This window comes from Centrocercus urophasianus, unplaced genomic scaffold (assembly GCF_019232065.1).
Source record: "Centrocercus urophasianus isolate 14NV4802_14NV808 unplaced genomic scaffold, USGS_Curo_1.0 seq_30, whole genome shotgun sequence".
Lineage (NCBI taxonomy): Eukaryota > Metazoa > Chordata > Aves > Galliformes > Phasianidae > Centrocercus > Centrocercus urophasianus.
In genome coordinates, this window is record NW_024884867.1 from 4,048,835 (window position 1) to 4,073,914 (window position 25,080).

At 45.4% G+C, this 25,080-nt stretch overlaps 1 protein-coding gene across 7 annotated transcripts in view; it reads left to right on the forward strand.

Moving 5' to 3' along the window:
• Positions 1 to 5,487: 5,487 nt before the first annotated feature.
• ADORA2A (adenosine A2a receptor) overlaps positions 5,488 to 25,080 on the forward strand; it is a 28,897-nt gene continuing 9,304 nt past the window's right edge. Inside the window, exons 1-3 of one of the 7 annotated variants that reach the window (XM_042829157.1) lie at positions 14,470 to 14,699; positions 16,864 to 16,984; positions 19,375 to 20,258. In XM_042829157.1, coding sequence (XP_042685091.1) covers positions 19,909 to 20,258 — 350 coding nt within the window. In that variant the 5' untranslated portion in view covers positions 14,470 to 14,699; positions 16,864 to 16,984; positions 19,375 to 19,908. Of the gene's footprint in view, positions 5,540 to 6,142; positions 6,168 to 14,469; positions 14,700 to 15,893; positions 16,985 to 17,480; positions 17,511 to 17,901; positions 17,982 to 19,374; positions 20,259 to 25,080 lie in introns of those variants that run through there. The other 6 variants (XM_042829156.1, XM_042829158.1, XM_042829160.1 and 3 more) reach the window with 6 other exon arrangements.

The window sequence follows — 25,080 nt, forward strand, 5'->3', positions numbered from 1 at the left end:
AGAATGTGCACGACAGTATCATAGAAGCAACTTGTACATCTGCACTTGGCAGCATGAAGGTCAGGACAGAAACAGCAAGAAGGACGCAGGTCAGGCCTCAGGTATGTTAAAACAATCTTGTCTGCACGATCTGAGTTGCAACTGCAGTCACTGGAATAGAATTCCCTAACTGAAGTTTATTCACAGAACATCTCACAAGCTATCAGTAGACAAGCGCACAGTGCTAGTTTCATGTTTTTAATAAAATTAAATTGAACGTAATAACATCAATTAAACAATTTGGAAGGTTATACTGTAATGAACTGCAGCACTCTGGAGCAGTACAATAAAAAGCTGGGAAGGAATATCATTATAATATTTATTGTATTAAATTGGAACAGCTTAGATTGGAGGCATGGTTGTTCTGCAATTAATTTCTGTGTAGAAAACAGTTAATATTGCAGAACTTGCCACTCAAATTCTTATCAAAACCGTGTTTCACAGTGGCTTTGATCAGGGGAAGAGACGTGGGTTATATCACGTGTTCTGCATAGAACTTCTTTGGACTCAGCCCTATCCTGTAGGTGGTTCCACAGAGCACATGGACAAGAGGGGTCATGAAGATAGAAGTTCTTCCCCCATGCAGTTCTTTTTGAAACCACAAAAAAAAAAAAAACACAAAAAGACAATAACAAAAAAAAACTTCCCTCTACAAATGGGAAATTACTAACAGCCAGCAGCTACTGCTTAGACTACAAACAACAGCAAAAAACCTGCTTTCTCTGCACTTTGTGGTGCCTTCTCCACTATTCTCCCTGTCCTAGCCCCCATCACTTAGTATTCTGCCTATTTTTTTTTAATGTTTTTATCACCATCATTTGTGTTTGGCATATTAAACTGGTATGTTTTCTTTTTCATTCTCAGCTCTAATGGTTGAGTGAGGTACAGAATTCCTAGAAATTGCTCAGAAGCTAATAACTGTGAGGTGCAAAGCCCCAGTACCTTCCATATGAATTAGTGCTTGATGCTGCAACCCAACACGTGAACAGAGAGGTTAGCTAATTAGCCTCCCTACTCCTGGCAGCTCAGGGCTAGAAGAGAATTTATGTCTAATTAGATCATTTTTATTAGCCTCATTTTTCTTAGAAATGTTGTTTTGAAGTTTCTTCTGTGGAAGTCTTTGTTTAGGAAAAAATATCATCTATGATTTAAAAAAGAAACACAAAGTATATAAGCAACACACCATCAATCCTAGTCCAAGTGAAGGTTTTTGCTAGTCTTACCTGCTATTGCCCTTTCTACCACCATGGTTTAACTGAACTGTGATTATGGAACTGCGTTTTTGTGTACAAAACGCCCTGTTTGAAAAACAAAATGTCAACTTCTCATATGTTCTTTGCTCTTTGGTATATTAAATTCTTTGGAGAGCCCTCATTATGAAAATGGGGTTGAACATAGAGGAGTATTTTTACAGCTAGACTTTTGCATTGATTATATAGAGTGAGGAGATGTTTGTGCCTCTTTCCAGAGCAGTGTGTAGCTTGATTCCCTTGTTTATGCTTCCTTTCCTTAAACCATTTTAGGCTCCTCACGCCAGAGGCCTCAAAGTTAAGCTCTTAAAAATGAAAGAAACTTGAGAAGGAGACATAACAATCTGGAGACAAATTCACTGAGCTGTTGACAATATCATATTTTTCAAAAAATAAATAACCCACTGTGTGTTAACACTGTGTGTCTCTGGGAGAGCAAATTCAGATTCCAGTGACTGCAATGGAGTAAGCATGAGGTAAATCCCACAGTGCACATAATCAGTTCTGTCTTTTTAAAAACATCACAACATGGGAGGGTTTGAGCATGCGGGGTGCTGAGCGTCTGCAGTTTTGCAGTTCAGGAGCTGTTGTGACTTCAGTCCTTCTGACAAATCTTTTCTGAAGATGATGGTTCAACAGTGACAGAGGTGGGCTCCTGTTCCAGCAGAGAAGTAACATAAAGGGAGGACGTGCTGCGATTTTACTCCTGGCCAGAGGAGCATTGTATAAGCACTGAAACGAGAGCTAAAACACTCATTTAGTGTTACGAACCTACAGAGTTCTCTCCACGCCTCTAGCAGGTCACTGTTGCTCTAAGCAGGGAGTGGTATGGAGCAGGGTCAGCAGTTAGATTTTGTAACAGAAGCTTGGATACACACAATGTGTATTTTGTCAAGTTAAATAAGGGTTGCTCTTTCATTGCTCCTTAGAATAAAATGAAAATAGTGTCAGTGGAGAAGAATCATTTGACTTCTTCCCGCTGAGCCTTGCAAACCCAACAGTTTCTTTATTGTATAAGGGTATCTTCTATATGTTATTATAATAGAGAATAAATAGCTGTCGCTCTGCAGCTCCCACGTGATGATTCATGCTACCAGTTTTTCCTCTATTAATAGTCTACAGAGAATGCTTAAATTTAGATTGAACTCCCATCTTGTCTTCTGTCACGCTGAATAGCATCTGAAGAAATGAAGCCAGTCTGTCTGGGAAGGCTCGTCCAATTCCTGATATGAAACCACTTAAAAGCACTCGCTGGTTCTTGATGTAAGTGCAAATGACAGAATTTAAGCAGGGTTGTGCTTATTCCTTGTGATTACAAGACTTACCTTCACTGTGGCTTGTTTTCCTCAAGCTCTGTGTAAAAGCTGAACGCTTTCTCTGCTGGAATTAGACCATTTGTGAGAGGGCTTTGACACAGAGAATTCCACAGTTACAGCACATGGAACTTTGTTATAGAACTCCTTCCTCACAGAATTATTTTTTTCATGATTATTTTTAAATTGCTAAATATTTCATACGGGACAAGAAAAACAATTGCATATACATAAATACATATATAAATATGTATGTAACTTTAATGTTTAAGGATTTGCTAGTTCCTCCAAAGGACCTCAAATAACCCTGTCTCCCCACTCCCACTCCCAGACTAACACAAGGGCTTTCCACTGTCCTTGAGGAGATGTGGGCAGCAATTGCGGGTATGGGATTATGTGCAAGTCAGAACACATGATTTTTAATGTCTCCTATACCAATATTGCATATGTTTACTATTGCACTACTCAGCTTGAAGCATCTTTGCAAAATATGCCTCTCTTAAATGCAGTATGGCATGAATCATTTTGTCTGATGAGAAGGTTCACAACGAAGTACAGCTCCAAAACTGGTCAAGAGTAATCTCAGTGTGACTATGAAAGAGTGGAAATAAGTTTTTGTTTCTGATTAGTGGACACAACCCACAGCTTTGATGAAGTAAAGGATTGGGTATCAGCTTTTTAGCTCCAGCACAGCCCTGATACACGACTTTGCTGTTGTCACTTATGCATTAACCATGGTCTGATCAGTGCTTCACGCTGGTCTGCAATGATTCAGGTACCGAGACCATTAGAAATTGTACTCTGTATAGCAAAAGCAAATATCTAACTCACAGCCTGTGATTCAGTGAATAGAACTTGTAGTTTGGGACAGTCTAGTAACTGAAAAATACGTGATGCAGAAAGTGCATCCTCAAATAAAAAGAAAAAAAGGTATTCATTAGGCATAAGCACATTTTCTACTTAAATAAAATACACACATTTGTTCTTCCGGACTCTGCCCAAGACAAACTGATGCTTGAAACTGCAAGACAGTTTCCCGTACGTAATCGCAGTACGCGGGTATGATTTCTGCACAAGGTTGATGAGCTGGTTTTGGCCATAGTCATTATATTGATCTGTTCTGTGTTTGCAGTGGCCTCACTGATGTGCCCAAGCAGACTGTCGCTAGAGCGGGATCAGCAGAAGGCATGGTGAGCATCACAATAGGTCTTTTAAGTGTTAAGTTCTTGTTTACTTTACTTTCATCTTCTTGAGGGGAGCTTTTCAGGGTTTATTTACACTGTCTTCCTAGGATTTACTGCTTTACCCAAGTCTAAGGAGTGCAAATATCACTGCTTTTGAACTGCCCAAAATTCAGGACTTTTGCTTGCTCTCTTAGGAGACATTGTCCTGTGTGCTTCTGCAGCTCTGCTTGTCAGGACAGCCTTTTTGGCTGTAATCAGGAGAATTGGAAAGTTTCCTTTCTTTCCTTGCAGTCCTGGACTACTTTCAGCTCCCAGCACAAGCCCACGTCCTGCTCTCCAGACAAGTGGCAGCACCTTCACCACGGCTGCTGGAAACTCTTTTATTTCCAAGTAGTTTCAGCCTTCATCTTCAAGCAGCCCCTCCTAAAACTGTCCAGCCATAGCAGTCATAGCAATCCTGGATTTCTCAACAACCACAAAGAACGGAAAGATAATTAAGGCTCCATTGTACTGCCCCCTACTCATTGGTTATTAATGTGAACTATAGTATTTTCTAATTACTATAAAAGATGATTGAGTGTATTCCTTAAACCTCAGTTTACAGCTCTTGCTGACCACTGGTAAGGGAATGCATAAGTAGGAAATGTATAGATAAGAATAATACACACTGACATACAAAAGGAAAAATAGGATCTGAAGAATAGTGCAGTTTTGCAACTTGACAAGTGAGAGCAAAGGTAGAACTCAAAAAGAAGGCAGCACCTATTCAAATCTCACTGCAGTAATGGAAGACATCCTATCCAACTGCTTAGTAGGTTGTAAAACAGCAGCTGCTGGTTGTGAACTTTTTTGTGTGCAGAAGAAAAGAGCACCTGAAAGTAAGAGAACCAGTGGCACAGATGTAGGAAGCGTTACCCTGGAGGGAGCTGAGACCCAGCACAAATTGTAGAGCATCAGCTGGGAGCAGGAAAACACAGCCTCTTGTACAGGGCAGGAGCGAGGCTGTTATGGGAGCAGTTCCCAACCTCGGAGACAGGGCTCAGAGCAGCTGGTGGAGCTATAGGTGCCCCCTGTTCATTGCGGGGAAGCTGGACAAGATGCCTTCAAGGGTCCCTTCCGACTCTAACGATTCTGTGGCACTTCTGGTAGACGTAGCTGGGCTGGGTGTTTTTGAGCTCTTCCACAGTGTTCACGGACGGGGTTTCCTTTTCGCGCTGCCGGTGGCAGTGACAGTGGAGCAGAGGAGAGAAGGAGCTGTTGGTTTCTCTGCTTGTGTAATCTTTTCGGAGCTTAGTGCTGTGCCACTCGGCACGGCTGTGGGCTGCAGCTCGGTGGGTGGCATTGGCAGCCTGGAAAGACAGAGAAGCTTCCAACAACGCGTGGGAAAAGCCCTCCTTTCCTTGCGCCCTGTCTAAGACACACTAAAAGCCCATTTCCGTCCCTCTCAGGTCCCTCACGCCGGCAGCTGGACTTCCTGCAGGGATCGCCGATGCCGCCCCGCCCGCCCCCTGTGCCGCGGATCCCCCGCTTCCCTCCCGCGGCGCCTCGGCCGCCAGGTAAACCGGGGCGGCTCCGCTCTCCGGGGGGTTCCGCGCCGCCCCTCCGCAGCCGCCCCGCGCCGCCCGCGCCGCCCTGCAGGGGGAGCCGCCGACCCCGGGCCGCCCGCGTCCTGCGGCGGGAGCGGGGCAGCGCCCGGCAGCGGCGCACGGCTCCGGGCGCGGCCCGAGCTGCGCGGTACGGCGCCCCGGGGCAGGTGGGTGATGCGGCGGGACGGGTGGGAGCCGGGACGGGAGCGATTGGGGCGGCTGAACTCCCCTTGCGCTGCTTGCCGCGAGGCCCCGGCCCCTCGCTTGCGCCGCAGCCCCCGGACGGGGCCGTTTCTCTGAGCCGCGACTTGCCCCGGCCCCGCTGCCGGAGCACCGGTCCTCTCCCGGCTGTCAGTGCCCGACACACCCCTCGCCCTGGGCTCTGCCCCGCGGATCTTTCCCTCAACCATCAGGTGCCGGACTTTGCTCCCCGCACCCAGCCCTCCTCCGAACTCCTCGACTGCTATTTGTGCCGGAAAACAATTAATCATAAAATAGTGATTCCCCGGGAGCACCCTGCATCCTGTCAACTTCTGAGGACTGTTTAACAAAGGAGATTTCCACGCGCTTTGCAATCGGGCTAAGGGGAGGAGGGCAGGGACTTAACAGACGGCGCTAACCCCGCTCGCAGCCTCGTCCCGTTCCTCATTCGGCGAGCCCCGTGCCGAGCGGCGGAAAGTTTGGTCGCTGTGCCCGGCGTGCGGGGCGCCGGCGGCGGAGGGATGAGCGGGGCGGCTCCGTGCCCAGCGGGACGGGCACTGCCGCCCTGACACGGAGGAGCGCGGGCAGCAGCAGGTGTGTGCGGGGTGCGGGTGTCGCGGGGTTGAGCTTTCCGCGTCGTATAGATGTTGTCCTTGAGCTGCTTTAATGTGCTGCCGTGTCCTGGGGCGGGATCCGAGCGCGGGGCTTTGCTGGTAGCTTTGTAGTCGGCTTCCAGAGTGTTTTTGGGCAGAGGGGCCACGGAGGAGACAGGAAGGGTTAACTTAAATGCCGTGACTCATTTAGTAAATAGCGGTTAATAGAGTTGCCTTAACTGCTTAAAATTATTTTCCTAAGGAGATGGTCAACTCTTAGATAAGTCTATCTTTGGATGTATTTGTTTTCAGGTTTCTTATCTGGTTGGTAAGTCTCGGGCCTGTGTAACTCCAGAATTGTAGTAATTGATAAACTCATTCTTCTGTGGAAAGGAAAGCATGGCCAGCTCCTGCCGCAGAGACCCCCAGCGTATCATACACCCAGGTAGCAACACAGAGATTAGATAGTGAGCAGCGGGCACGTGAGAAGTGTTTGCATTGAGTTGTGTGTGTGGGAGCAATACCTATCTGTGAAAAGGAGAAAATAGATCTTTATGAAGAAAGAAGTCAACCGTACCACAAATAATATAAAAATGAAATCCTGTCTAAATGGGCTCAATGGTGGATTATCTAGGAAAGCTATGAACCTTTGAGTGTGCAGAGAAAACATGTAGGTACAAACTGCAAACGTGTGTGTGTATGAAATTGAAAGGGTCTATTCTGTGGTGCAAAAAAAATAGGTGAGCTGGACTCCTTTTTAGTGCTGCTCATGGGGTAAGATTGCAATTTACATACTTATAATCTTTCTGTCTTTCCATACATATTTTTACACATAAAAATGCAGTCAGGGGGATCCTGTGCCAGACCAGGGGCTGGCATCGTGTTTTTAGCTTCTGTCCTTCTGTCAGTGGGTTCAAAAGGCACTGAAGATCCGAGCTGAAAAGGCTCCTACCTGTGTTTGCGTTTCTATTTTTGCTGATTTTAATGGGATGTTTCCATAAGGGCTGCTGGCACTATTGCTTTCGTACGTAATCAACTTTTGAAAGCTATTAATCTTTTTGTTTAATCTTCAATAATGGATTTTATATTGAGCCCATGTGGTTAAGCCCTCTCAAGAACTACTGGGGAAAGCTCGGTCCTGCAGGTTTGGGGACTGCTGCAGATCTTTGCTCTTCCTTTCAGCTGTTTCTCCAAAGGGTCTGAGCTGGCCCAGTGCGTCTCCTTCAGTCTTGAGCCCAGGGTCTGGCTCAGAGGGAAGCCCCCACCTTCCCACTTCCCTTCTGCCTGTATGGTTGAAGACTGTATGATCTCATCAGCACAGGATGCTTAAGGCTTCACAGATCTTTCCACCGAAGCACTTATTTTCACTATGCTTCAGCTCTTCGCTTTGGTTGGACTTTTCCACCCACGTTTTCACACGTGAGATGGGCCAACGCGCATTGTGGCTGCGCTCCGTCTCGTTCTGTGCAGCTGTGAGCACACGGTGCTTTCCAACCCAGGGCTGCCTGTGACACCTCGCTCTCACTGTCCTGCAGAGTCCATCCTTCAGCCCAAACAGGTTTCAACTGCTCTTGTTCATTCTCCTCACCCTGTGTGGATGGTAAATAACCCCCCAGGTCCTTCTTTACCATAGGCTTTCCATCTGAAAATAGAGATGGGTGATTGGAGCTTTTTTTTTTTGTTGGACTCAAAGCAAAACAGAGCCGTGGTTCAAAGAATCAGGGAGGGCTCTTGTAAGTCAGCGGAGAGCTTTCCCTTTTCTTTTTCCCTACTATTTAGGACCAGGAGGCTTGGTTATATTGTGGTTCACCTTCAGGTTTTACTTCTGCAAAGAGCATCCGTACAGCCCTGGCAAAGTGACCTGAGCACAACGGCGCTGGTTTCTGGCCTCTGCTCATTTTAAAAATGAGGAGAAAGTCACCTACTGAATGAGATGCTTGTGCAGCTGAATGCTGTGATTTGGTCCATTAGGGGTAAAGAACTGGCAGCATTCTGACTCGGGAGAGCACAGAAGGTGGTTTAACCTCTGAAGGCTTCAGTTTCCTCTGTAGAATCAGAAGATGCCTCTCCCCTCACAAAGGCTGCATCTGAGTCAGGGATAATTATTGGTTGTTTTTCATACTTCTTTTCTATTGTAAACCTCTCTAGATCAGGATGGCCAGATGGCATATACAACTCTCAATTATGGAAGATATGCTCAGGAGGCACTTCGAGGTCATCTAATCCATGCCTTTGCTCAAAGGCAGAATCAGCTCTGTGCCTTTCCCAGCAGCTATGCCTCCATTCTGCTCCTAAGGGACCTGTAGTGCAGACTCCACTTTTCTCAGGCATGCAGGAAACACCAAACATCCAGCTTAAACTTTGCTATAACTCGTTCCTCACCTTGACCTCAGTGAGCAACTTGCAGCAGATGAGCTAGAAGAATTTAGAATTACTTCATCAGGTGCAGGTAGTTGGTAAATGGGAGTTAGTTAAGGGTGTAATCTCTTTCCCTCCTTGAATTCTGTAAGGAGCAGATCATATGAAGCCTGACACCCAGAGTTTAATTCAGTGCTTTGAACAGACATCAGTGGGGCTGGCACAGAATGGGAGAGCTTCTGAGGGAGCTGTGTGCCTTTCTGAGGTGGCAGCAGAGGCTCAGGTGGGAGTTGGGAGCTCATTGGGAGCTCATTAGACCTCACTATCCATGTACATTTAAGCAACCAACTCAAACCCTATCGATTTAGTTTGACTGGCTCTGGAGAAAGAATGCTTTTCATCATTAAACCTGTTGGTTGATTATTTTAGAACATTAAAAAAGTAATCACCAGGTAGCATAAAATACAATGAATCTTGTAGAAAGTGTATGCAAATGACATTGCAAAAGATAGATGAGTGCTGCAACCTCCTGGCTTACAAAGCAGTAGCAAATCTTCTGCCAGGATAGAAAGTTCTTCTGAGGCTCTCGATAGTGTTATTTTTATATGCATATATGTGTAAGATAAGTCGTTTGCTACAACTACAAATACAACAGTGGAAGAGAGGACTTGAAAAGGAATGACAACTACAAGATGGATCGTGTTTCTCTTAGATGATAGGTCAGAGGTTGCATGCAGCAGGTTTATCAGTATCTGGCAGGTAACGAGATAACAGCCAGGTGTTACACAGGGATGTGGAAAAACCTGAAACGGGAATAAGGAATACTTTCTGTGGCATTTTTAGGGAACATTTGCAAACAATGCATTGGAGACAATGGAGGAGTTAGCAGGGAGTGAAACTTCTTGCAGAGATGGTTGGAGCCAGGGATAGGGGGAGGGAAAGGCTCCCTTGTGCAGAGGATGAGGGAATCTTCCTGTCCCTAGCTGATACAAGGAGAGGAAAGGGGGGTTTTCCTGGAGCCCTGGAGACGTGACGAATGACATGCCGGGCTCCTGTCGATTAGCATTTGTGATTGCACTGAAAGCCAGGCTGGAAGGCACTCAGCCCTTGTCAGTAATCGCAGATTGGGACTCTTTTATCTGCCAGCTCGCTGAGATACCAAGCTCGCTGTCTCACAGGGACAGTCGTGGCTCCTTGTTGGGCAGTTTGTCAAGGAGGGCAGGAGAGGGGCTGTTGGCTGGTGGAGCTCAGCTGGATCCAAGCCAGCGCCAGCTGGGGGATCATGCCTGCATACCTCCTGGGCAGAGGCCCTGCGTGTTTGGGTGAGTAGTGCTGTTAAACAGAGGGAAATATAATTTGGTCTCATTTTGCTCTTTTAATGCATCTCTTGTAGGTGGTGGTTTTCTCTCTTTTCTCTGCTGTAAGTACTTGCCTCATATAGCATTCATATTTCAGTTTCTCTTCTATTTTTTTTCCCGCTTCTGCTTCTTTGGAGTTATTTTGGTTTGTTTTTACAAAGCCTTCTCTCACTTCTTATCTCCCTTGCTTTTTTTTTCTTACGATGGGAGCCTGAGTGTTTCTATTCTCACTCGTTCACTAATGCTGGCCTATTATCTGCATCCTCCTTCTTGTACTGGGAAAGTCCTCTGCACGCTGACCTGTCATTTTGGTTGCTGAGGTTTCCCCAGAATAGGATTGTCAGATCCTTGTATGAATCAGTTGATGTTACAGAGTCAAGAGAAAGAGACTGTTAAATATCATATTCTGTGATGATAACAACTTTGGTCTCAGCATGAGATTCACAGACTTGGGCACAGGCTGGCATTTTCTGTAGCAAACGTTTCCCAGGATAAAAGCACAGCTAACAGGTATGTATGTGGCTGTTTAATGCAAACTTCAGAAAAGAGTCATATGATTGAAATCAACTGGAATAATTAGAGTTTCCACATACGTCCTATGCACAGATCAGTGCCCAGGTTCAATGGGATGATGGAAAATAACATCAGACTGATTTGGGCAGGCACCAGCTCCATTACAATTCCTGGAGCATGCATGGGGGAAGCATACTGACTTTTCAAAAGTTAGTTGTTTTTTGGCTTGAGTTTTAGGTCAAAAATAACCTGTGCTAATGGCTGCCTAGTCGGAGTTCCTTAAAACACCCTGATTCCAAAAAGAGTTTCCCTCCCAGAAATGAGGACTCTTTATTTAGAGCTGTTAAAACTGAGGCACTTGACTTTTCTCAGACACCTATAGAAGTTAATCTGTTGTTTTATACTACCCTGAGGCTTGCCTAAATTCTGATCCATGCTCTGCTTGACCATTATGGTGCATTCAGGGTAGCAATATATGTAGATGTAGAGGATTCAGGGGGGTTCACTGTGGCTTGTGATTCTTTTTCTCTGGTACTCTTGCATGGTACCAGCTCTTGCAGGATATATAGAAGGTAAGAAGCTGTGTTTGTGGACTGAAGAGTGGAAAGAGGATTCACTGACGGTTTTTGTAGGTTTTCCTACTAGTACTGAAGGGAGATCTTCCTTTTCATACAGTTAATCCGTGTGATTTCAGCAGGCAAGAGATGGACACAGTCTGCATGGGAGAAACTATCCTCAGGTCTGGGGATGCCTGTACCAGGAGCCTCGCTGGCATTCGTTTCTGCTCTACCCATATCTTTTGTATCACACACCACAGTTCCTTTTTGGTTTCTCCTTGCTCAGTTGGTTGTGATGGTGATTGTGGGTTCCTGTACAGCTAGAGCTTTTCATTTTCTCTTATCATGTAAAATATATTCTATTTTCATAGGAGAAAGGGACCACTTCCCCAGCGTGGTAGAGCCATCTCTATTTTAACAAGCTGTTTGCTGATGGTCTTTCTGCTGCCCGTAGAGATGCACTGTAGCCCACAAACAGCTAACAAGATGCTTTGTCCAGTAAAAATGTTTCATGAAATGATTTGCAAATGTCTATGTCTGCTGGTTCTTCATGCAATGGCTTGATGTAGAAGTGCTAACTAGAAATGTAATTTTCACCAGCACTGTGTGCTCTCTTCACCAGAGCTGAGTGTCTCCGTCCCAAGCAGGCAGAGGAGGAAGCAGGCAGGAGCAGCAGCTTGCTTGTCGGAGGATGTGCTTTTACCACAGCACGCGGACTTAGGAAATGAAGGAAGAACTTTGTTAGAGTCCTTGACGCACCAGCTAAACCCTGAGACTTTGGGATCAATGAACAGCAAAGCTGTAGAGTTCTTATAAAATGGATTGTCAATGACTTGGAAAAAAAATCACTTGGAGAACCTCTAGAAAGGCTTGTTTGGGTGTGGTAAAGATGCAAGTCATTTTGCAAGAGTGATGTGAGTGTGGTACAAGTCATAGCAAACAGAAGAGGAAGGGACAACGATGGCACGTGGCCTTGAGACATCATCAGAGCATCAACTCTTTATCCACAGAGATTGGCAGAGCCCTGAGAAGTCTTGAATAGATTTGAGGCCACGAGGCACAGACATGAAGGGCATGATGAGGTGTGGCATAGTAAATGGGGATGTGTGAGGTGGGGGAGGTGCCTTAAAAAGTAAACGGAAGAGGGAAAGTAATTGGAAACAAAGTAGGCAGGCAGAAAATCTGACATCTGTCTGCTTTTGGGATCAGCACGCAACACAGCGCTGTCAGTCTGAGCGCTGTTTCAGTGGCAGGATTAATGAGCTGAGGGGAGATGAGTGGGTGAAGCTCACTGGGCCAGGGCACAGGAAGAAATGAGGTGTCTTGTGTTGGCCAAAACCCAGCAGTGTTGCAGGGCATGAGGAGCATGTGTACAGCTTCTGTGGATGATCAATAAGCAGCTCTCGTAGGGGAAGTGGCGACCAGTGGGGCCGGGGGCAGAGGCTGGGGAACCCCAGGGTGCTGGGGCAGGGCAGGATCTGCAGAGCATGAGCCAAGTGCTGCTGCTGTGTCACAGCTCCAAGTGATAAGGGAAGGGGGTGAGGCAGGGAGGAAGGATGTACTGGGCTGCATTTGCAAGCCAGCAGAGGCCCAGCTGCTTTTCACTCTCTGGGTAGACATGAGTCAAACCACCTGGGTGGTAACACGGCTTCCTGGTGGGGCCACAGTGACAACTCCTGCTCGGAGGGGTCAGAGAATGATCCACAGATGAGAAAGCTTTTCCTTGGCTGTGAGATAGGTAGATATTGCTCATCGCCGTTCATTTTGCGCATCAGGAGAGGGAAGGGTAGCTGAGGAGTGGTTTTCAGTCCCACGGGGAGAGATGGCAGGAGCTTATGTGTTCCTTCTGCTGTGGAAGATGACGGGGAGCTGGCCGATCTGGCACACTGACAGTCCTGCTCTGGAGCTGTGAGTTGGTGTTCCATAGGCAGAGCTTGGGCAAAAGCTGCTCACAGCTCACGGGGCACGAGCTCACAGAGGGAGCAAGGCCTGGTAAAGAGCAAGTCTGAGCTGGAGAAGGCAAATGGGATTGTGAATTCGATAAAAACAAAGCAAAATCAACAGATGTACCCAATTCTGAACTGCCTTCTTGGAAACTTTGTATGAGAATGAAAGATGAAGTCACATCTGGAGAGAAGTTTACTGTGTTAAAATATACCAGAATGGATGCATTAGCAATAGGAGAAGTATTTTCAGAGCAAATTCCTCCCCAGCCCGTATTCCTCAGTGGGTCACCTCTTCTTGAAATCCTTTTTCCTCATTTCTTTTCTTTTGTTCTTGAAGGAAATGCTTCTAATGTGTGAACACAGCTGGTTGTGGTAGGGCTGTGCGGAGGCAAAATTTGCTTTTGAGTTCTTTCCTCACACAGGAAAGGAAAAATGGATCCTCAGAGACATTGTGAATGATATTGGCAGTAGTAACTTCTTTCTGGCCAGGATTCATTGTTTTAATTATGCTTTTTTACATGTCTGCCTTATGACAGTTTATTCAAGTGCTCCGTTTTTAACTTTTGGAAATGACACAGTAGGTAGATCAGCATTACCACTCCTGGATGCAAATGGTTTCCTTAAAAATCCACCATGTTTCTGTGCCTTTTGGCAGGATGTCATCGTGCCTGCTCTAGTGGGCACGAGGGAGCCTTTTTCCTTCTGTTTGTTTGTTTGATCTGGCTTATTTAACTGCTGGTCATTCAGCCTTATTTAGTTTTGCCCTCCCTGTCTTTTAGTGACCATTAGGATGGGAATAATTACAACGAGTTGTTTTTGTTGTTGGGTTGTTTTTTTTTTTTCCCGTGCTTGTTTTTAAACATTTATAACATCCACTTAGGAAAAAATAATGGTCAAATGTGTTCTGTTCCAATCCTCTCTTCCGCTACAGCAATAAAAATTAATCCACTCCTAGCACTTGGAGGGCAGGAGGCAAAGCTGAAGTATTGGTTTCAGATTCGCGGTTCCTGTTAGCCAGCTCATTGGTGCTATGACCTCTCTTGTCCAGTGGGGTTTCTCCTTCTGGACTTCTTTTGGTTTGTGACTTTATGTTAGTAATAAACAGGAAGAGCAGAGACACGGGACAGGCTTGAGGAGTACAATTGCTCCTGGGTTGTGTTGCTATCACAGTGGCAGCATCTCTAGTAGAGATTGAACCCTCATTGATAAAGACTGGGCACCCAAATTCACCATGCTTGTTCTTGATGTGATATGCGCTCCATTTTGGTCCTGAGCTGCAGTAGAGATGGAAACGTAAGAAATGTTGTCCCTCTTCCTTGCCAGGAGCAGTTCAGACCTTTGAAGAACCATTTCCTTTGCCCTTCACAGGTGCTTGGAGTGCTGGTTTTACATCTTAGAGAGCTGCTGTTTCCCTGTAAGGGGGAATTAGCGAATTCAGTTCAGCGAAACTGAAGCCTTCATCTTGTTCAGTGTTTCTGGATAATCTGCAAAGCTCTTGTGTTGCTCTGCTGCAGGGTTCACACTGTACGAAGACTTCACTCCCTAAAGGGAGATGAGCTCTGCAATTGAAAAGCCCTGCATTTTTTTCAGTCAGAACATCAGTGGCTTGGATGTTGTTTTGGATAAAGTCTAAAACAATGCTCCACAAGGGTCAGGCTGCAATGTAGAGTCCCTTGATAGAGGAAGGATTTCAAGATACTGCCATGTTGTGTGCTTCTCTGGGTGTCCCTGCAGGCAGATGTGCCAGGACATGGGATGTCTGCTGCTCCAGGAGGATCCAGGGAGTCTGCAAGTGCTCCAGGTACCTGAAAACCAAGAGCATGGTGTGCTGATAATTTTGCCTGCTTTGTTTCACTTGTATCCTTTGTTAACAAAGAACAGTCTAGAGGGAAATAGTCTATTATTAATATTTAATTTCCTCCTATTACTGTAAGCAGATGACCTAAAGATCATTTAGCCAAGAGCCAATAATAAAGCAGATAGAGCAACCAGAACAAGTGTGGCTTGGTTAGTAAGGTGATGCCTCCTTACTCCTCTCTTTCCTGCCCCACCCCACTGCATTCCTTATCCTTAAGGGAGGAGAAGCACTGGGGCTGTCTCCAGCCCTCTTGTGGTGGGTCAGGGCTGTAGGGGAGCTGCTCTAAATGAGGTGTGCTCATAGAACATATTGGGGTTCAGAAAACAAACCTGCAGGCAACACTGAAATGTGCTGCTGATTCCTCCCCTGTTTGCACTCTGTTTACAGTCTGAGCTGTTTTGTGAATTGGTGTAGTGCCTGTGTGCACATTGACTCACTGTGGTTTGATCCTCTAGAGAAATGAGGAGAGAGAGCTTTCTAAGAAACTTGAATATAAAAGATAGCGATATTCTTTTTGAGCTGAAGGGCTTTAAGTGAGGATAAGAAGCAACAAGCATCCCACCTCAGGACTTTAGAAAGTAGGAAATGACTGCTTTAGCAGCAGTAATGTTGTGCTTGCAGCCATGTGTGAATGGAAGGAATTTCTCCTAGAGAGGGAGGTGATCTGTAGGCAGCTGGTACCTGAGGAGGGCTGCATTGTCTGACAGAGATGCTGGATGGCAACCCATGGAGTGAAGCTGGATGAGGGCTCCCCCAGGGCCCTGTGAGCTACCTGAAGGGACCAAGAGCAGGGAGTGAGTTTTTTAGAGATGGGTGGTGGGAAGCAAGCAGTGGCCAAGGGCTCGCTCCAATGCTTTAGGTGGTCAGAAGGATGAAGGGGCAGCACCTTAGTCTAAAGCCAACTGGAGATGCCAAACAAAAGCTTGCTTGGTCTCCAGTGGTGAATTGCTTCATGGGAACATGCTGTGCAGGTGCCTTATTGAATTTTCAAGGTGCAGTTTTTCACTGGGGCTGAAATGTGAGAGAGAACAGAGTGTTCCAAGTCACTAAAAATGAGCAGAGCAACAGCTTTACAGGTTTGTGAGTGGGAAAAAAAAAAAAAAGGTTTATTTAATAATAGGGAAAAAGCCAGAACATGGCCCAGGGTATCAAGGAAGAATTAATCCAATTAACAAGACAAAACATGAGCTTGAGAAGAAATACTAATTGTAGCTGTCCAGCTGATTGTGTGATACAGATTATTTTTCTAAAGTTTAAAGAGGCTTGCTATATTGCTCCCTCAAGGGCCTGAGCTGTTAAATATACACTTCCCCAGTGAGTAAAACAAGTTGTTAATTAATTTTGTCTTGTCAGACCTGGTTGCTGAGCCTTTGAGTCTTGCGTGAAGTCAGTGATTTTGTAATGTATCTTCTTTTCTGGGTGGTCTGTATTTCATTTTGTCTCTACACAGTGAATTTCTAGTGATATGCACAGGAAGATTGGCCCTTTCCTTGTTTTAGAGTGAGCTGCAAACGGGTCTGCAATTTAAGATGCATCATGCTGTTGCAAGCTAAAGCTGGCTGGCACTGTGAGAGGTCAGTGAGACACAAGGGAAGTCTGGGGTGATGTGGGAGCCCCCTGAATGGTGACACCTCCGTAAGTAGTAAGTGAGAACACTGATGTGCTGGTGTAGTGTGGTGAGCAATTCCTGCTTCCAGCAGCAGTTGCTACTGCAGAAGCACTGGTGCTGATGCAGACACAAAATGTTGTTTGGTTGTGACTGGGACACCTGCTCAGCTCTGGTCATTTCTCTTCTGAGATTTGCTGGCTCTGCAGAACTCTAAGTGTTTTCCAGTCCATCTGGGAGCAGATTGGGGTGGAAGGACATGTCCTCCTCTGGACACAACGTCTTGCAGACTGCTTCTCAATAAATAGCTAGACTGAAGAATTAGCCCACCAGTTGTGAAAGGGAATGGGAAACAAGGGGCCAAACAAATTGAAAGCCAAATTGAAAGGTTAAAACAAGACTGAAATAAACTGTTGAACTAGAAGGTTGAAAACTGCTGTATTAGAAAACAGTATGTAGTGTGGTCATTAAGCTTCAGTTTCTGGCATTGTGCTTTTTCAGAACATGTGCAGAACTGTCAGTAATTCCAGCATCATCTTTGTGCTGAATAATTGGTATGAGAGGACCTCTTTGGAGCAGATGTGTTGCTTTACTTCATGTCCTGTTGGAAAACGAGTTTGAGGTGAGCCACTGAAAGAGCCAGGTAAAGCAAAATGCAGGAGAGATTAATAATTCATAATCCAAACAAAGGAAACTCTAGCACTGGGAAGAGCATCCCCTGTTTCACTGACAGTCTTAGTTACCCCATCACCATCTCTGCAGCCGTGGTTCTGTGGGCCATGGGAGCCTGCACACACCTGACAAACACAAGGTGTTTCTCTTACATTCTTGTTTTTCCTTTGATTGTTTCTTTGGCTTTTGCCAACTTCTATCCTGCTGTTCCCCCGCCCATCCCTGTCTTTCTCTCTTACACAAAGTGCTGTCGTTTATTTTCTGTCTTTGTTTTCTTTCCCTCCTGATTTTCTTTGTCCCTATCTGATATTCTGATCTCCTTCTCTGGAAGGCAGGCTGCAGGGGAGATTTCATTATCAGTGCCTTGAAACAAACCTATTGGGACTTGAAACGGACAATCAGACATTGGAGAAGTGATGTAAGAACACATTGCCAACAACCCTGAAATTCCAAGAGGTAGAAGCAATCCCTGGGAGGTCAGTGGAAAACAGGGTTTTTGCTAAAGGAAGATAAACAATATAGAGACTTCTTGGGGTTTTTGTTCTTTAGAAAAGATTAAATGGATGATCTTTATCTCCCTCTTAATAGCTATATCACAAACTAATCTATTCTGTTCATTTCTTCCACGCAAACCAAACAAAACATACAAAAGATTGTTGGAGTGAAGGAAAAGCTGGGTTTTTGAAACGTATCCAAGCCACCAAGAGCCATTTACTTTCCTTTCAAATGCTGCATTAGCAGTAGAGCACTAAATCAATGAAAGGTCTAAAATTAGATTATATTCCTGAGATCAGATGTGAATCACGAGTTAATCATATTTTCTTTTATTATCACTGTCTTTACCCTTTTATTTTGTCCTGAGAAATTAGGTTTCTGACTTCAAAACAGTGAACTGTGAAGGCATGCAACCTGCTGGCTTAGGCCACGGCCCATCACTAGTGGATGAGGTACCAAAAATGATTTGTTTTGGAGTTGTGTGTTGCCTCAGAACCTGAGTTAGTCATTTATTAGCCAGTGCTACGTCTGCCTCTCTCCCAGCCCTCCGATGGTTTCAGTCGCTGCTTTCAGAAATTAGTGAGAAAGTATTGCAACTAAGCCTGGCTAAAGGAGGTTTAAAACCCAGTCTGAAAGTTACAGGGTAGCACAGCAAACAGTTCTATTGACTGTGGCGTGGATCTCAGAAAACTGTATTTTCTATTGGCAATGTTTTTCGCTGAAACTGTGGTGAAATGCCCGCATTACTGAAAGCAGAGATACCTGCAGGATCAGCGTGCAAATGAGGCACACAAGCATGTAGGTGGTGTGTACCTATTCCTGTGGAACAGCATCTGTAGGAGTAGTGTTACCCTGCACCATGGTGAGTCCCAGGTTTGTGTGTGATGCAGGAATATGAATGTGCACTCTGGGAAATGGTGATGGCATTGTGCCTGTGTGTGCATTTCTAGCAGGGGTATATCCTGCATGTGTTCCTGGCTGGTAGGAGATGCAGAATCAAGTTGACTTTCTCTGTGAAGTGTATCAGAATCTATGGATGCAAAACCAAAAACAAAAAAACCAACACTACGTACAATGCTGGTTTAGCAAACAAAATGGTTTGCCTATAGGATAAAATTTATGCGAGCAAGAAGATGGTGTTGCAGGAGGGCAACCTAAAGACCCTTGTAGGATGTGTCCATTCCCAGCAGGGAAGTACTGACACTGCTGTCTGACATGCCTTGAGCTATTTATTCTCCCTGCTGCCAATTGCATTTCAGTATGCATGCACTTGGAGGAAAAACAGGGTGTGGGAACAGAGTGAATGCATGTGCCAGCAGCATAACCCTCTTATGAATGAGCGTTCATGCCATTGCTGGGCTGTGTACTGGTGCAGCACTCCTTTGTGCAAGGTATGTGAGGGTGGGCTGCACGTGATGGCCTGAGCCTGTGTTTGTGATCAGAAGGAGACAGGTGTATGTAAAAGCCTCCTCCACCTTTCCTCTGTGCAGCCACAGAGCTTGCCAAGGCGTAATTAATGGGGCTCTCGTGTTTCAGGGCAGACTATCGAGCAGCTGCAAAAGTGCCAACTCAGTTGGTAGCCTCAAAAACAAAACGTCTCTTGTTTCTCATCACCACTGCGAAATGCTGCCTTCCTGAGCCTTGGGTCTGGCTTTGCAGCTTTCAGGATAGGCAGAATGTGAGATTTTTGCCAATGATGTATTCTTCTTGGTCTGTTTAATATCCGTTATCAATTTAATGTGCCACTCTAATGAGATTTTGCTTTTTCCATCTCCGCCGTAGAGCTGATTACTTAGCATATGTGGTTTTTCTTTGGTTATTATTATTATTTTATTTTTTTTTAAGGAAACTACAAGAGAAGTTGAATGTTTGCTTCGGCTGAAGAGAAAGTTTCCCAAGTCTTGGGCAGAAAAAGGGAAAGAGAACGGAGGATGTTGCCGGTAGGTATGTCTGACAGGAAGCCATGACTAGCAGTGTGACTGTCAACAGGAAACAAAACTCCACAGCCGATGTGATGCTGACGTGCAGAGCACTTGCTGTGTCATGTTGCCAGCTGAACTCTGTGACCAGGGGAGCAGTGTTTGACTACACGAGGTGTCCTTCTGTCCATTCGTCTGCAAGAATTTGAATTGCTCTGTGTCTGGTCACTCCACCTTGCGGAAGCTAGCGAGCCCTGTCTCTTTCCTCTTGACACCTGTTCCTGTGAAGACATCCAGCAGCCATGTGCAGAGAGGTGGATGTGTGAGCCACCCTCACGGCAGCCGCCGAGCGCTCTGCAGACTGCAGACAGCTTCGAGGTGTTTTGGCAGTTCAGTGCTCTGCAGATATGAACGCTGAGCTTTTCTGGCACGTTCTCACGTTGGTCTGGTCGCTCTCACCATGCTAGTACATGGGAAAGAAGACTTCCTCTCAGACATAGCTTACATCATCCTGGAACTGATCATTGCGGTGCTGGCCATCCTGGGGAACGTCCTGGTCTGCTGGGCGGTCTATTTGAACAGCAACCTGCAGAACGTCACCAACTATTTTGTGGTGTCCCTGGCTGCTGCTGACATTGCGGTGGGAGTGCTGGCAATCCCCTTTGCCATCACCATCAGCACTGGCTTCTGTGCCTTCTTCTATGGCTGCCTTTTCATCGCCTGCTTCGTCCTGGTCTTGACGCAGAGCTCCATCTTCAGCCTGCTTGCTATTGCCATCGACAGAATCATTGCCATCCGCATACCCCTCAGGTAAGCAGAGTGGGCTGAAAAGCAGAGGGGGCACTTAGTGGGGAATGAGCATCAGTAAAAGCAGATTTCAAGGTAAACTGCAGAAGAGAGAGCTAATGAGCAGCAGCATTTTTCACCTTGTAATTTGAGAAAATAAACTGAAACCCACATTCCTGGGGGCTGCCGTGGTTGCTGGATTTGTGAGTGATTTCTTTCCTGTTCTACCCAGCCCTCATATGGCACATGCCCAAAGCTTTGCAGTGGAGCTGCTTGGAAGTTGCTGCTCCATATTTAGAAAGGAGCACACTGTACACTCACAAACCTGTGCTCTGAGCCCTGACCAGCAATACAAGTGCTGCAGGAAAGTGGAGCTAAAGAGAAGAGAAGCAGCATGTGGCCACTCAGAGCCCACACTATAGAGGTGATTTCTCTTCCCCACCAAGCGTCTGGGCCAGCCCTGCGTGAGCACCCATCACTCAGCAACAGCCAAAGCACATCAGTGTGCAATTAACACTGCCTCAGCTGAAACCAGGGCACAGGGAGGGCACAGTGCAGGGCTGACTCAAGTGATGGCAAATAATGTTATGCATTTTGATGGGCTGCCTGAACACAGTCACGTGAACAGTGAAAAAACACACAGCATTGCTTTCCATTTTGATACAGGAATTTGAGAATAGATTCCAAGATTTCAAAAAGAAAAATCATCAATTTATGTTTGCAACTCCTTTTTCAGTTGTTATAAATACACGACCTGCGAATTTTCGAATGGAATGTATACAGCTACATTCTGATATTCAACTCCACAATTTGATCATGTCTCTTTACTGGACTTCTATAAGCCCTCTCTTATCAGAGAGAAATATCCCTCACAACCACGCCTTCTTCATGTCATCCTCTTTTGGCAGTACACACATTTATGAGCAGCTGTTTTCAAGGATGAAGCGGAGGAGTAATATTTCATCAAAAATCTCTGATGGACACCTTGAGAGCTCACTGAGACTGGCAGCCACTGTCACTGAACCAGTTAGTTTCAGAAAAACAAGGCCAAATATCCCACTAGTTTTATGCATTTGTTGCTCTCTTTCTATTAAAATGTAAGAGATAAATGTCTTGTTACTTATATATTACCCATATTGTATATTTTACAAAGGCTGCTCCAAAAGTAAGGCCTCCTGTTGGGCATCCTAATGATGTTGGCCTGTGATGTCAGAGGCAGATGTTGGTGGGATGGCCATAGAGAATAAACCTTCCCACCAATATTCTGTTTGATTCCATTGCTGTGTGACAGATGGCAGCAGAGGGGCACTGTGACAAATGGCATCTGGCATGGAAGTGTGAATGAAACAAAGGTGTGGAATCGGATTCTTCCATGTGGAAAAAAATGGCCCCCATTGATATGCACTGATACTTGCTGGATGTTTATGAAGTTTAAGGACAGTGGGTTTGTTCCACTGGTGCAGATATTTATGGGCATAGCATACAGGCTTTTATTCATGGCTAGGAAGAATGAGCAGCTAATGATGGTGCCTATGTTAAAAATAGTGTTTTGTAGCTGAGAAGTTGTTCTATCAGGGAGTATTATTGTGCTTTTCATATCAGCAGTATTTTCCATCGAAATAATCAGGAGGCATTACTTTCGGAGCAACGTATGTAGATGCAGCCCAAGACAATTCCTCTTCACTCAATGCAGCCCAGGCAGGCCAAAAAAGTTGGGCACCCCTGCATTAGGTCAAGAGAAGGGCTTGTCCCCATGCCAGCCTTGAAGGTGGTTGTTCTATGGTCTCCACTTTGGAGTTTAGAGGGCAGCCTGGTCTGGTGGTTGGCGACCCTGCACATAGCAGGGGGGGTTGAAACTTCATGATCATGGTGGTCCTTTTCAGCCCAGGCCATTCTATGATTCTATGATTTAAATACTTGAGTTTGGAAACTGGATGTGACTAGCTGAAACTTGGTGTGCAGCCAGGGAGGATTTGGGACAAGGAGGAGTTTTAGTATGTGTGCAGGGGCTGTTACTCAGTTCAGCCTTCTGCACTGTGTTTGGATACATCTGCCTTTGGGTGCAAAACAGCAGTGTGTTTTGTGGGCTGGGTCTGAATGCTTTGTGGCAATGCTTGAGTGTTGTTCAGCAAGCTTGAGATGCAGAGGAAGCCCTGGGAGAGACCAAGGCTGGCAGAGCATAGGAGCCTCCTTCTTTCCCATCTTGTCCTTAGGAGGACGCAGCATGCTCTCACCAGTGGAGAGACTTCCTATCCTGTTGAGTAATAAATACGACTGCAAAAATGGAACAAAATTCTCACTATTGTCCTCTCAACTTGGGGGTTTTGGTTATCCTCACTCCTGTTGAGTTTAAATCTCTTTCTGCTAGCCTGTCTAGTTTAGTTTTGTCCATTCTGAATACATTGCTCACCCAGCACTTACGTTGGTTAATATAAATCTCCCATTCCCTGCTCTACCTTTCCATGTGGACCAGTGCAGCATAGCCATTCCTGAAGGCTCATCTCAACTGCTGTTAATTGCTGATTTCCAAACTTACAGTTGTGTAACTGTGTTGTCGTAAGAAGAGAGTCTATTCCATTGCGGAGGAAAACTATCAGTGTTAGTACCTGTAAATTGGACTGTTCTCACTTTTCTGTGTTTCTACTGACAAATGTTTTTAGTTCACAAATGAGTGTGATAATAAATGCACAAGGAAGCACATGGAGAGCAGCCTTTGGTAGCTTGCATCTGACTTGGCTGTGAAAAGATGAAATGTCTTCAATCTCTTGCAAATGAACTCTGGAAACTTTTGCTGAAAGTTTAAGCATTCATATGGTTAGAGAATGACTTTCCAGGAAAGGGATTTTAAATATCTGGATTGCTGCTTATTATTATTATTTTGGCATTGCAGCTATATTATCTTTAAAGTTTAACTTTCTGGACTAGCCAAAGTAGAGTATCTTTCAGAAGAAGTCTTTCTGACTCGCCCAGCATTGGGCACTCTACCTGTTTCACTGTTCTGTTTTAGAAATAACAGAGCACACCCTCTTTCAGCCCAGAAGCAGTGGAGTTGATTGGCTGCAGAAACAACAGGTAGATCTGTGGGTTCCTCGTCCTCTATTAGTTTGTCCTTTTACAAAGGGAAGGAAGAAGTTGTCAATTCTGTTTTCCTCAGAAGAGTTTATGGGTGAATAAACATTAGATTTATAGCTTCTGACATGCTGAGAAAGTGAAAGCTATTAGCCCAAGAGGGAGAAGCAGTATGATTCAGACTGCTCACATCTCACCTTTTACTTTCTAATACCTGGTTGTCTCAAATATGCATAAACCAATGGAAGGAAAGCTCTCCCACTGAAAATGCAACACTTTTGCGTTCTTTAATGGGAAGACCTTTGAGGAGAGTACCTCTTCTCTCCCCCAGAGGGTAAGAAATGTAACATCAGATACTCCCTATATTAATTTAGATAAATACTCTTACAAATAAATGGGATCTCCTTCCTATATGGGGGGAGAAGGAGGGAAAGCACCAAACCTATTTTTTCTCATCATTTAACTGTTCCATACCCAATTTATCCTAAGGCAACCATGCACCTCGATGGATATCTGTGTAGTTGTGTACAGCCACACGAATAAGCCATAAGCATTAAGGAGGCAGAAGAATGAGATTTCTTATTCTGCTTGGTTTTGGACACCTCAGTACGCAATTGGTGTTAAGTTTGGAATGATTTTTCTGTGGTTAAAAGAACCTTCCCCAAGGAATGGCAGTGAGGAAAGGTAGAGGTAACTTTTAAAAATAGAAGAAAAAAATTGTTAATTGTCAAATAATCAAAACATTTTGCAGAATTTCAAAAAAAGTTCTCAAACATTTGCTGAATCCTGCCAGCTCTCTGTAAGTGGCTCAGAGAGTGCAGCTCTCTGAAAGTGGCAACAAAGCACTCCCAAGGAAGTGAGGCCAAGCCATTGTTCTGTGTAGGACTAAATGCAAACTGTCTCTAGCATGGCAGGTACCTGAAAACCTGCACTCACTGATATAAAACCCCTGGGTGTTTGAAACAAAACTGGCTGTGAGTCTGAGCTCTGGGATGAAGTCACGGGCCAAGAACAATTGCCTCTTTCCAGGCTCTTTGGTGCCAGGAAATGCTCCGAGGGCACCGTGCCCAGCCACGTGCTCTTGTGCATGCACTGGTGGTGCAGAGATTCCCATGCTGAAGGACAGGTAGCTCTGATGCACTGGAAGGAGAGAAGGTGTTTCTTCCTGCAACTAAACAGAAAAGTTTTCTCAGGTTACTGCTTGCTCCATATGCTGGCTTCAGGTGTGGGCCTGTGGCGTAAATCCATGCGCTTGTCTTGAGGTGCCAACTGCAGGAGCTGGAAGTGGAGACCTTGTCCTCTGAAGAAAGGTACTTTGGAGACAGCTGACTTTCTTAAACGGTCATAGATGAGCATCTGAATCAGTGGTTTAATATTTTATTGCCACTTTGACCCACTTGCTTCTTTCCCTGCTCACCATAAGCCTTTTGACCTTATGCCAAGCATTTCCTACAAGCAAGCGCTCATATTTTGTCAAATAGACTGTGAGCAGATTCAGCCCAATACAAAATAATAATTTGCTTTCTCCTTCTTACAACCACGGGCACGGCTTTGAGAGCAGCATGAGTTGTCTATGGCTTTGTGTGTGGTGGAACTTGCTGCTGCCAAAATTGTGGTCTGGAAGCTGGTAGTGCTGTGAGCAAAAGAGCAGTGCCTGCCCACTGCCATTGCTTCTACTGCTCGGAGCCCTGTGCCTGGCTGTGGGATCCCATCCCCATAGCATGATTAAGTACCAGTATCAGGGATCTTCAGGTAACAAGGGAGGATGTTCCTTAAC